The sequence below is a fragment of the Hyaena hyaena genome, unplaced genomic scaffold (genome assembly GCF_003009895.1).
Source record: "Hyaena hyaena isolate Hyena2069 unplaced genomic scaffold, ASM300989v1 scaffold_328, whole genome shotgun sequence".
Lineage (NCBI taxonomy): Eukaryota > Metazoa > Chordata > Mammalia > Carnivora > Hyaenidae > Hyaena > Hyaena hyaena.
Genome location: NW_024080958.1, coordinates 1621082 through 1633833, shown reverse-complemented (window position 1 = coordinate 1633833; position 12752 = coordinate 1621082). Strand labels below are relative to the sequence as shown.

At 44.4% G+C, this 12752-nt stretch overlaps 1 protein-coding gene across 1 annotated transcript in view; it reads left to right on the top strand.

The window, feature by feature from the left end:
* CLNK (cytokine dependent hematopoietic cell linker) overlaps positions 1-12752 on the top strand; it is a 172825-nt gene that overhangs the window by 122469 nt on the left and 37604 nt on the right. The window contains 4 exon segments of the mRNA XM_039248980.1: positions 833-858; positions 1072-1091; positions 2074-2184; positions 11523-11550. Coding sequence (XP_039104911.1) covers positions 833-858; positions 1072-1091; positions 2074-2184; positions 11523-11550 — 185 coding nt within the window.

Sequence of the window (12752 nt, the reverse complement as noted above, 5' to 3'; positions counted from 1 at the left end):
ATCCTTCCATCTGGGAAATTCTATGATACTATTTTCCTCTGCTCAGAAATGTCCAGTGAAGACATTTGAAATAATAAAATAACTATATAGATATATAAAAATGTTAATTCTTTTTTTTAATGTTGATTTATTTGAGAGAGAGAGAGAGAACAAGCATGGGGACGGGGCAGAGAGAGAAGGAGACATAGAATCCAAAGCAGGCACCAGGTCCCCAGCTGTCCACACAGGCCCCGTGTGGGGCTCAAACCCACGAATGGTGAGATCACAACCTAAGCTGAAGTTGGACACTTAACTGACTGAACCACCCAGACACCCCTAAGAATATTAATTCTAATCAATAATTAGTAGTTAAGGGGGGCCGGAGTGGCTCAGTCAGGTAAGCATCCGACTCTTGATTTCAGCTCAGGTCATGATCTTGAAGTTCGTGAGTTCCAGCCCTGTGTCAGGCTCTGCTCTGACAGTGCATAGCCTGCTTGGGATTCTCTCTCTCTCTCTCTCTCTCTCTCTCTCTCAAAAAAGAAAAAAAGAATCAGTGGTAAAGAGAGGACCTTGGAGTCATACCGCATGCAAAGAAGTCTTTACCATTTACAGGGTTGACTGGATGGTAACTTCCCCACAGCTCTGTCTTTTCACTTCTAGAACAAAGGCAAGGATTGAATGAGATCACTAACTGAAGTACTTAGCATGGTGCTGATACCTAATAAGATCTCAACAAATCTCAATTGACATCATCATCAAGATTCTTCAAATGGAAATGATTTCCACTTAAACATACGTAAAACAAGCTTGAAGGCATTTCCATAAACTCACTGCTCTTCCTCTTTTGTTTTAGGAGACAGACCCGCAAAGGGAAGCAAGGTAAGAGAAATCATTAAAACGTGTTTGTTACCCACTCAATAGTTTAGAAGCATAGGAAGGAGGACAACGTAAAGGCTTAGCCATCACTTGAAAAATATAACCCGGAAGTCCGGTTGGGATTTGTAACTTCTGTTTGTAACCCCCCAAAACTGTTAACCACTAGTTCTGCTCAATGAACAATAAATTTAATTTCTGATTCTCTTTCCTTTGCAGACTCCTTTACCGCCTCCTCGGTAAGACCCTTGACATAGACATTTTATTTTGCTAGGCACTTAAATGATTAGTCCCAGAATTTGAAAAGCTCTAGAATCTAAAAAAGGGCAACCCAAACAGGTGGCGTGGAAGAACGAATAAGACTTGGCGTGAACGAGCCTTCACTCATCCGTTTAACCATCCACTCACTCACAGACATCTATTCCATACACGGGCACACATCAGCTCTTGGTGAACCCACTGGTTCTCTATGCTTTCCCTCCTTCCAGTACAGAGTCCCCCAGACTAGGAAATGCCTTTTAGGAACGAACAAGGTGTGTCATATTTATGCACGTATGTGCATTTTTCTATATAGCATATATAGAAATACAACTACTATTTCATTGCACATACACGTGAAGGTGAGAACAGCAGCCTGGACTTCTCGGGCTCCAGGTGAGTCGGCCACTACGCTGTCCCACGTGGGCCCCGGGAAGACCTAGAGTGCACTACCCTTGCTGGTCACCTCTCGTGGCTTCTCTGTCTGCCACCCTAGAGGGACGTGTCTTGAGCCAAGGTGACAGGGTCTCTCCTCTCTGCATCTCCAGCCTCTTTCAATAGTGCCTGATACGCCTTAGAAATGAGTGAGTGAGCCGCTCACTGGCTTTCAGACATGTTTCTGTGGGGAGTTTCAAGAGCTCACGTCTTCCCGTCTCCCTAGAACTCAGACAGGTGGCATATTGAGAAACCTGCGACACCCTCCAGAAGATTACGCCGCCTCCTTCAGGAAACAGACCCAGACCAAAGAGCACATTGTAGGGAGGGGGCTTTAGGCTCATTAGGAGAATGACTACAGCATTCTGACAACTGAGGCTCCCTGATATGGATCGGGCTGCCCTGTAAGGCGGCCAGCACCCCAAAACTGACTTCCGGGCCAACACTGGGGACGCGGAGGGCAAGACTGTCTGAAGAGCCACCTGTGCAGCCAACCTGCTCACACTGTCACTGTGATTCTTCCCCCAGGCCACCTGTCACTCTTCCAAAGAAGTACCAGCCCTTGCCACCCCAGCCAGAGAGCAGCTGGTCACCCCTCCCTCAGAGGCTCACCGTTCCCGATGTCCAGAGAGGACCCAGGTGACAGGTTTGATGTTGTTGCCGGTGGGCAGGGGAGGGTGACAAGGACAACCAGACACCCCTGCAGACAGGCTCCCTGCTACTGAGCCCGGAGCTGCCAATGATGCCTTGAGAAAGAACCTGCAGTCTGATTCTGTCACAGAAAATACACCTTCTTTGCAATAAAATGAGTTATTGAAACAAAGGCTCCCTTGAGACCTGAACCAGTCATTAAAGAAAATGTTCGGTGCCAGAACAGAATCAGGACTTTTTATGTAAAAACCAAAAAGGGGTTCAGACTACCTACAGACCATTACTGGCCCCCAGCTTCTCACCACCGAGGCTGAAGGAATGTGACCCAGTTGTCAAAAACAATATTGCCATTAGGATAAATAATTAAAAACACAACAATCACATAACGTAACAACTATAAATGGACATCCCCCCGCCCCCCTGCCCAGAGACTTTGAATTTCCGAAATTGCCTTATTTTAGAAGTCTCTCCTGTTCCTGCATGGAATGAACGACGCTTCCTTACTCCAAGCCTGAGTCAGCAGGGTGGGGCACAAGGCATTAGTTAGTAGGCAATCTTCATAGATACAGAAATTCAAAATATTGGCCACATGTTGAGCTTCTATGGAAAACCAGTCATCAGTGGTTCTGATGGGGAACGTTCGAGAACCTAAAATGCCCATTTCCGCCTTATTTTTCTGGTGAATGTGTCTTCGTCTGTTCATCCTTTGCAGCCTCATGCTACCATCCATCCTCCATGCGACAACACCTCCCCACCCCCACCCTTGCAATTTCCCCTCCTCTGTTGGCTTCTCCACCTGCCTAGCAGCGCGAGGAGGGACGCAAGCCCTCAGGTGTCCATTCCAACCGCCCCAGCGGAAATTCAGGTTCTCCTTCCTTCTCAACTGGCAGATTTGGGGCAATGGTTCTCAACTGGAGGTGACTTTCCCCCAGGGGAGGCAGCACTGTCCAGAGACATTTTCTGTTGTGACAAGTTGGGCCATGGCGCGCTCCTGGCATTTAGTGGGTAGAGCTCAGCGATGCCGCTAAACACCCCACAGCGTACAGGACAGTCCCGCAGCCCCAACAAAGAAATTAATCACCCCTGAAAGAAGGTCAGTAGTGCACAGGCTGAGGAACTGCTTTAAGGCAAACACTAAGCTTCGCCCAGCCCCAGCTGTTCTCGGCGGTCAAAGGAGGATAGTAGTAACACCTACCACCCACATCATGGGCTAATGTGAGAATTACACGTGATTGGTGCCAAGCACCTCGACAGTGCCCACCTCGACCAACATCTATTGCCCTCTTATTACCTTGAGTCGCGTCCTGTTGTACCTGGAGACACCACATAATTATCTGGTTACAAGTTTGTTCTACCCTAAAAGGTAGGGACTAACTCATTTCACTGTACAGTTTCGAGTACAGAGCCAGGCACATAGCACATGTCTGATAAACATATATTCCCTTCTGCAGTTTCCAGAGGGCCGTACCCAGACTGGGAGTCCCCAAATTTGCTCTGTTTTGGTGTCTATTTTCAAAGCACGGGAGACAGGAAGGCAACAACAATAATAGACCATCAAACCCATGATGTGGTATCATCAGAATTGGGAACGTAAAACATACCATCCCTGAAACTACCAAGCAAATTGTCTAATGGGTTACGGAACTGGTCAAAACTCAGAGAAGTAGAGAGATAGAAAATAGGATGAATAAAATATTAGAGGCTATGAGGTTGCTCCGTGTGGAGAAAAGGCAGATTTGATCTTCCTTCTGTTTCTTCGTGCAGAAAGAACAGGTGTTGGGACTCAGCAGAACTGGGTTTGGATCCCAGCTGAGACACTTCGGGCTGTATAATCTCCTAAAGCTCTCCAATAGTTCTGAGCTCCCTTCTTTGTGCAAACAACATAATCGACCCCATGTGACAGAGTGGCGGGGAGGAGGCGGGAAGGAGGTATGAGATTTCTCTCAAGCACCTAGGATGATATGAGTCAGAGCACAGGAAAGAAAGAAAAACACCTGAACACCATGCCCCATCTGTAGCCAACAGAATTAGGCACCCACACCCGATTTTTCTCTTGGAATACAGGCTATATATTTTACTGCAATGTTTCTCATCCTAGCTTTACATTAAAATAATTAGGAAAGCTTTTTTAAAAGTATTATTCCCTAGTATCTACTTTAATTGCTCTAAGAAGTGAGACTATTTTTTTTTTAATTTTTTTAATGTTATTATTTTTGAGAGAGACAGAGAGAGAGAGCAAGCAGGGAAGGAGCAGAGAGAAAGGGAGACACAGAATTAGAAGCAGGCTCCAGGCTCTGAGGTGACAGCACAGAGCCCGAGGCAGGGCTCAAACCCACAGACCACGAGATCATGACCTGAGCTGAAGTCGGCTGCTTAACTGACTGAGCCACCCAAGCTCCCCGGCATCACTGTTTTTTAAAACTCCCCGCTCCCACGCCCCACCCATGAATCTGATGCGTTACCAGGGGTAAGGACCCCAGGGGGAACCAGCTTCTAGGAATATATCTGCCACTAAAGAAAGCTTTGAGGGTCCTTGGGCCTTACCTATGAATGCCCAGGCTTCTTGTGTATAAAATGACGCTCCCTTGGTCCGCAGATGAGTTGCTTTGCAGGTCTAGCACTCCAACCACTGCAGTGGCTCTCAAATTTTTAAAAGTTTGCTTGTAAAACTCTGGCATTTCCGCAGTTACAGTCAAATTTGTTTAACTGCTTTTACAAGGGACGGGAACCTGGCTGGGTCTCTTCACCATAAACCCCTCCAGAGAATCGTCATATTCTGTATAACATCTCACCGGATCTTTCCAGCAGCCCTATAAAGTATGATTTTCCCTTTTAAAAAAAATTTTTTTTAACATTTATTTATTTTTGAGAGACAGAGAGACAGAGCATGAGCAGGGGAGGGCAGAGAGAGAGACACACACAGAATCCAAAGCAGGTTCCAGGCTCCGAGCTATCAGCCCAGAGCCTGATGTGGGCCTCAAACTTACAAACCGCGAGATCATGGCCTGAGCTGAAGTCAGATGCTTAACTGACTGAGCCACCCAGGTGCCCCAAAAGTATGGATTTTCTAAGGCTCAGTGGCTGGTTCCTGGTAGATGCTCAGTAAAAACCACTTCCCTACCCATTGGGCACATAAGGTCACTAAGATTTGCAGAAGTTAGGTGACTTGGTCAGTGATAGGGTTGGTGTAAGACTGTTGAGGAGTCAACACCTTGCAGAGCCTGTGCAAGACACTAAGAATGGTGCCAGGAATAAGAAAGAGTTTTGTTATAGGGCCAGAGCTTCTAAATTCATTTTGAGTTGGGCCCCTGTAGGGAGTCAGATGACCATTACTAAGGACCTACCTGTTGCCTGTAAACAACCACATCAGGTTGTTGCTAGGTTCCCCTTCTTTGAACACAGAAGGGACAGTAGAGAGCTGAGTTGCTTCAGCCAAGGAAGAATAGTGTGCTTCCCACTAGCTGCTCTGTAGGCACTTGGAGGTGGACAGCTTTCTGTCAAGGGAGGCTGTGATTTACGTGTGGCAATCGGCTGCAGCCACGGAGCGTATTGGGCTCTGCTCTACCACTGGTGAAAGTGGGTCCAGCTGTTGCTTCAGCAGCCATTTGACTCCACCAGCTCAGCCATTCTTTATTTTATTTATTTTTTATTTTTTATTTATTTTTTTAATGTTTTATTTATTTCTAGGAGAGAGAGAGACAGCGTGAGCAGGGGAGGGTCAGAGAGAGAGGGAGATACAGACTCTGAAACAGGCTCCAGGCTCTGAGCTNAGAGTTCCCCTGGAAAGCCACCTGGCCATGGTTTCTTGTTTTTTGGGAGATTTTTGATTACTAATTTGATTTTTTTAAAAAATATTTTTATTTCTTTCTTTTTTTTTTTTAATATTTTTATTTATTTTTAGGAGAGAGAGAGAGAGACAGCATGAGCAGGGGAGGGTCAGAGAGAGAGGGAGATACAGACTCTGAAACAGGCTCCAGGCTCTGAGCTGGCAGTCAGCACAGAGCCCGACGCGGGGCTCGAACCCACGAACCGCGAGATCATGACCTAAGCGAAAGTCGGACGCTTAACTGACTAAGCCACCCAGGCGCCCCTATTTTTTTTGTTTTTGAGATAATTTATTGTCCAATTGGTTTACATGAACATCTAGTGCTCATCTAAACAAGTGCCCTCTGCAGTGCCCATCACCCGTTTTACTTCTCCTCCACCCTTTCATTCACCCTCAGTTTGTTCTCTGTATTGAAGAGTCTCTTGTGGTTTGCCTCCCTCTCTCTCTATTTGAAACTATTTTTCTCTTTCTCCCCTATGGTCTTCTGTTAAGTTTCTCAAGATCCATGTATGAGTGAAAACATGATATCTGTCTTTCTCTGACTGACTTATTTCACTCAGCATAATACCTTCCAGTTCCATCCATGTTGCTATAAGTGGCATAACTTTATTCTTTTCTTACTGGAAAAGAATGTGTATTCTGCTGCTTTAGAATCAGAAGTTCTACATATATCTGTCAAGTCCGTCTAGTCGACTGTATCATTCAGGGCCATTGGTTCTTCATTGATTTTCTGTCTAGATGATCTGCCCATTGCTGTGAGTGGAGTATTTAAGTCCCCTGCAGTTAGAGTATTCTTACCAATCAGAATGCTTCTGTTGTGATTGGGTTTTTTTTTTCTTCCTTAAACAGTTTATTGTCAAGTTGGTTTACATATAACACCCGGGGGAGGGGGGAGTAGCGGGGGGTGATGGGCATGGAGGAGGGCACTTGTTGGGATGATCATTGGGTGTTATATGTAAACCATTCTCTATTTTAAAGCTAAGTCTCAGATTCACAAAAACAATTGTTTGAAGTGCTCCAGTTCAGGAAAATGCCCTTTAAATCCTTCACTGATGGGGGCGCCTAGATGGCTCAGTCAGTTAAGCGTCTTTGGCTCAGGTCATGATCTCGCCGTTCCTAAGTTTAAGCCCCTCATTGACCTTTGTGCTGACAGCTCAGAGCCTGGATCCTGCTTCAGGTTCTGTGTCTCCCTCTCTCTGCCCCTCCCCTGCTCGTACTCTGTCTCTTTCTTTCTCAAAAAATAAATTAAAAAAAAAAAAAACAATCCATCATTGATGACTGAAAACCAGAAGAGAGCTTCAAATCTGGGGAATGTTCACTGGGCATTCGTTCTCAACCCCTTGCACACCATTATTATGACTTTTATAATATCCATGCACTTAATTTTTTTTTTTTGCTCAACTCACTTTTTAAAGTAAATTAATTTAAAAAGGAAACATCATTACCTTAATTAACTGCAACACAGTTTCAGCCCCAAGCTTTGAGCCTGCTGAATTCTCTCTCTCCTAAAAGGGAAGAGAGCTAAAATCCAAAGGCACTATTTGAATAAAGTAACTGCCACATTGAAACTCTCTCTTTGACATAACTAGAAAGAGATTAGAAAGGAATAGCTTTCCAACAATGTATCCACTGTAATGTTAATACCATGACACACGTACCAAGTAAAAGCATCCTGAGTCATCAGAACAGGAAGTCATTTGCTGAGCTCCTGTTACACCCTGGAGTCTTTCAGATGCTTTACCTCATTTAGACCCACAGCCGCACTGTGCAGAAAGCAATGTCCCAACCCCCAGCTTACTGATGAGGACACAGAAATGCAGAGAGGTCATGAGCCACATCTCCCTGTCTCTTCAGCAAACTCCCACCCCACAGTGCAGGGTTCAGCCAAAATGTAATTTAAATAAGGTACCTGCTATTTAACCAACAGAACACCTGTCTGCCTAACTACAGTTTTCCCTTTTCAGCTGCCAAAGCTGGCGCCGCATCAGTTCAAGCAATCTCAGGGACAAAAATATACATCCTGATGATTCAGGAAGGGAAAGGAAAAAAATCTGTAGAGATATAGAGAAAACATAATCCTGTAAGAGAGGAAGCACAGATTACAAAGAAGATACACAAACCTGCATGGGAGCAGGGACTTTGGGTGGAAACTATTGATTTTAGAGTGTGAATGTAAATTATTATTATGTTTTGCAAGATGTTGCCATTGGGGGAAATGGGGTTAAGTGCAAGCGGGACCTCTCTGTAGTATTTCTTACACGTGCATGAGACCTACCATTATCTCAGAAGGAAAGTTTAATTTCAAAGAAAGTGGCTGTTAAAGGTGTCCTGCAGATGGAAGGTGTTTTTGGCATCCAAATAGCTTTCACATGTATTATTTCATGAGACCCTTAATCAACCCTCCCCATTTCTGTTAGGGGTTACCCATTTTACAGGCAGGAAAACCAAGCTTCAGAGAAGGGGCTTCTCTTACAGAGGGTGATGGAGCTCATAGATGGACAAGTGAGGATTCAAATCCAAGTATTAAAGCTAAGCAAAATCTAAGGGAAGCTCATGAAGGGCTATTTTTATCATTTTTTTCATGTTTATTTATTTATTTTTTTAAGTTTTTTTTTTTTTTTTTATTTCTAGGAGAGAGAGAGAGAGACAGCGTGAGCAGGGGAGGGTCAGAGAGAGAGGGAGTCACAGACTGAAACAGGCCCCAGGCTCTGAGCTGGCAGTCAGCACAGAGCCCGACGCGGGGCTCAAACCCACGAACCGCGAGATCATGACCTAAGCGAAAGTCGGACGCTTAACCGACTAAGCCACCCAAGTGCCCCATGTTTTATTTATTTTTGAGAGACAGAGCATAATTGGAGGAGAGAGAGAGAGAGAGGGAGACAAAAGATTCGAAGCAGAATCCACGCTAACAGAGAGCCGATTGCAGAGCTCGAACTCATGAACATGACCTGAGCATGACCTGAGCTGAAGTCAGATGCTTGCTTAGCTGACTGAGCCACCCAGGTGCCCCAGGGCTAGTTTTAAAGTAAAATGTATTATCCTCAAATACATACTGAGCACCTATTATGCCCAGGAAAGGATGTGGAGATGCTTATTCATGCCGTGCAGTCAGTGACCACGTGTTTGGTTGTCTCTGAGACAGAACACAGGAGAACTTGCACGAGCTGAAAGAATCTCCCTCTCAGGGAGGCAGCGTGGGGACCAAGTCCCCACCCTGCTCTTCTGTTTTGTGACTGCGTAGGTCTCTCTCTGTCTTCATAAATCCCATTTGAGAGACACCTCCCCCCCACCATCACCAAAGCCCGATGCCTTCATTTTACAGGTAGAGGGAGCAAATAACTTGTGGAGTCTTCTCAACATAGGCGTTTCTATGACCAAAGACTTTTTGTGCACAAAAAACACTCCTGAAATTACCTGAGTCAATTAAACCTGAGTTCACTTAAAATTTCATTGGTGGGGGTGGGTGGAGGGGGGCAGACCAGGGTGGCTAAGTCGGTTAGGCGTCCCACTTCGGCTCAGCTCATGATCTCGCGGTTCTTGAGTTAGAGCCCTGCGTCGGGCTCTGTGCTGACAGCTGAGAGCCTGGAGCCTGCCTCAGTTTCTGTGTCTCCCTCTCTCTCTGCTCCTCCCCTGCTCACATTCTGTCTCTCAAAAATAAATAAAGAAAACATTTTAAATCTTTTTAAATAAAAAAAATCCATTTTTAATGTTACCAATTCCAAAGCCCAGCTTTCCTGAAGCCTCAAATTTCCATGTATAAAGTATACTGCTCTATTTATAAATTGAGCAATTTTATCGAAACAGAAGGACAGTCACTCTGACACACTCAATAGATTAAGGAACCTTAGACTATAAGACTTATTTACAAATTCAGTTAAATTTCCTTAAACATTTGAAATACCTTTATATCCATCTAACTTTAAACCGTAATGAGCAACACTTTCTTTAACAACTTTTATAAACCTAATAAGGTAAATGTTAAATCTAGAAAAATTCAAGCGCTCTTCAACAGTTCAAACTCTTTATAAATGGAGTCAAACACAGCCTGACTCTTGTAACTTAAAATCACAAGTCTAAAATCAACTGCACATTTTAAAGCCACATGGCCAGTAGGTCAGTATTCCTAAAATGACAGTCTCTTAAACATCAAAATCAGAAATTAGCTTCAATTTCACTCAAATAATTAATACTATCGGTGTCTGTTCTACTTTATTTCTTCTGATCATATGTCTTTAGCTTCCCATTTGCCCCATTGAAAGAGGTACGTAGGGGACACCTGGGAGGCTCAGGGGGTTTTAACCACCAGTCTCTTGATCTCAGCTCAGGTCATGGTTTCATAGTTCATGAGATTATGGCTCATGTCTGTCGGGCTCCACTAACAGCACGGAGCCTGCTTGTGATTCTCTGTCCCCCTCTCTCTCTGCCCCTCCCCTCCTCATGCTCTCTCTCTCTCTCTCAAAACAAATAAATATTTTTTTAATAAAGAGGGGGGAGGTAGGGTGCAGATGTAGCACCCCCGATGGGCTGATGAAACAGGTTACAAAATGTGGCCTTCGGTCCACTTGTCTGAGAGCAAGATGCAGACCTGAGTGCCATGTGCTCCTGGGTTCAACCCTATTGCTCTAAATCAACAGTGTCCATCTGGGGCTGGTGTTGCCGCCCCAACCTCCTGGCATTGCTTCAAGGCCAGTCTCTTGCTGGCAGAACTGGCAGACAGAATGTGCTTGTCACCATCGTGCCCTTCATCATCCCCCTCCATCTGGCTTTAACCACATCCCAGCAGCTCAGTGCCCACTGAGCACCTCACATTGTCATCCTTGTCACTAGCAATCCTTACAATACTCCTCTAAGATGAATGCCCTTGTGGCCATTTCACAGATGAGAAAAATGAGGCTCAGAGGAGAGAACTGACTTAATTGTCAGTTTCCATGAAAGGTTTGCCGATTCTTCTGAAGGAAGAATGGCCCATGTTAGCACACTGTGTATTGGGTTCTTGTCCCATCATTCATTGCGTGGTTTTCCTGTCTCTGTCTCCTCTCCCATGAGCATCCTTTCTCTGACATGTGGCTTCCTGGGATCCCTCCGTACCCTAACTTCATGCATAAGACTCTTGACACTTCCTCAAAGCAAAACACTAGGAGCTTTGCAATCATGGTAATACTAGCGGGTCTGACTGTGCTAATGAAATCTGACATGGAAAACCAAATGTCAGGAGAAATGGGGATGCTATTTAAATTCTCCGAAAATGAGAAGCTAGTTTATTGGTGTCCTTTCTGTCACCACTTTTCATATTGCCTCGTAACTTCTTCTGTTGCTTACAAAATTATGAGAAAAATAACCTGGCAGTTGCTTTATAAAACAGTGATGAATATCACACTGGACCATGGGCTATTAATTTGGCAATGAAAGTGCAATCAAAGGTTTTTAAGGGCTCAGAATGATTTTATCTTGATCATTATGAACTGTATTTTATGTAACACCGTATTTCTTTTCCTTTCAGACAGATAAGCTTAAAGGACTTACATGAGGTAAGTCCTGAGAAACAAAGAAGGGAATTTCTGTGCATTAACATCTGTGATAGGCAAGATGCTATTTGATTCAGAGATGTCATCACACTTAATTTTCATAACAGCTATGCTCAAGATGTATTATGATCCCTATCTTAAAGGTGGAGAAAACTAATGCAAAACAAGTTAAGATCCAGATCTGAGACCAAGGTCCTATTATGCCACATGAATAGACTCAGTGTTCACTGGTACAATGAAGATAAAAGCATCCTAGTTTCCATGGAAGACATAAAACTTCCACCAAAGGCATCAAGTCTCCAGGTTTACAGAAATAAGATGTTGGACATTGTACTATACCTCACCATTTGTTCTTCACAAGAAAGACAAGGTGGCTTGGTACAAAAAAAAAAAAATATATATATATATATATACATATATATATATACATATATATATATGTATATATATATATACCCACACACACACACGTAGAGCTGAGTTTGAATACAGCTGTGCCACATACCACTTTTGTGCACTTGGGCAAGTCCCCCCACACACACACAACCCCACCCCTCTTTCTGTTTTCTTGGTCATAAAATAGAGATGGTTACCCTTCTTGGCAAAGTTGTCAAAAAGCTAAAGTAGGTCAGACCAAGTATGTAAATGACCAGGTGAGCAGTAGAGGCTCCATAAATGGCATGAAAGTAGGTAAGACGGAGCTCTGCCAGCTCCTCCACACTCACTTCCCTAACCCCCAATAAGGAAGTTCCCTAACAAGGGATAGGTCCACTGTGACTAATGGAAAGTCTCTGTCCAATAACCACAGTGGTCTCCTTCATTCTCACCGGCTTCCTGAGAGACATGGTCCTTGTCTTAGCATTTGACCTATGCTCTTACATCTAGACCACAGAGGTTAATTTGTTTTCTTTCTTTTGTTCTGTCTGTCTTTTCTTATTTGGCTTTATGAGAATGCTAGAATCAAAAGTCACACTTCTCACGTGTCACTCAGGAAGACACTTACCACCTCTCATCCATAGATAATCATGGCACATAACTGCTGAATGAGAAAGCCAGGCCTGGTTCCAATCAGGACTTCATCCGGCTCCCCCTGTTCTGGGAGTTGTTGGATTTTCCCAGTTGGTATGGCACTCTGCTGCTGGGCACTCTATGGACTCCACCCCTTTCTTCCTGTGGGTCCACTTCATGCATCACAAATAGCAGAT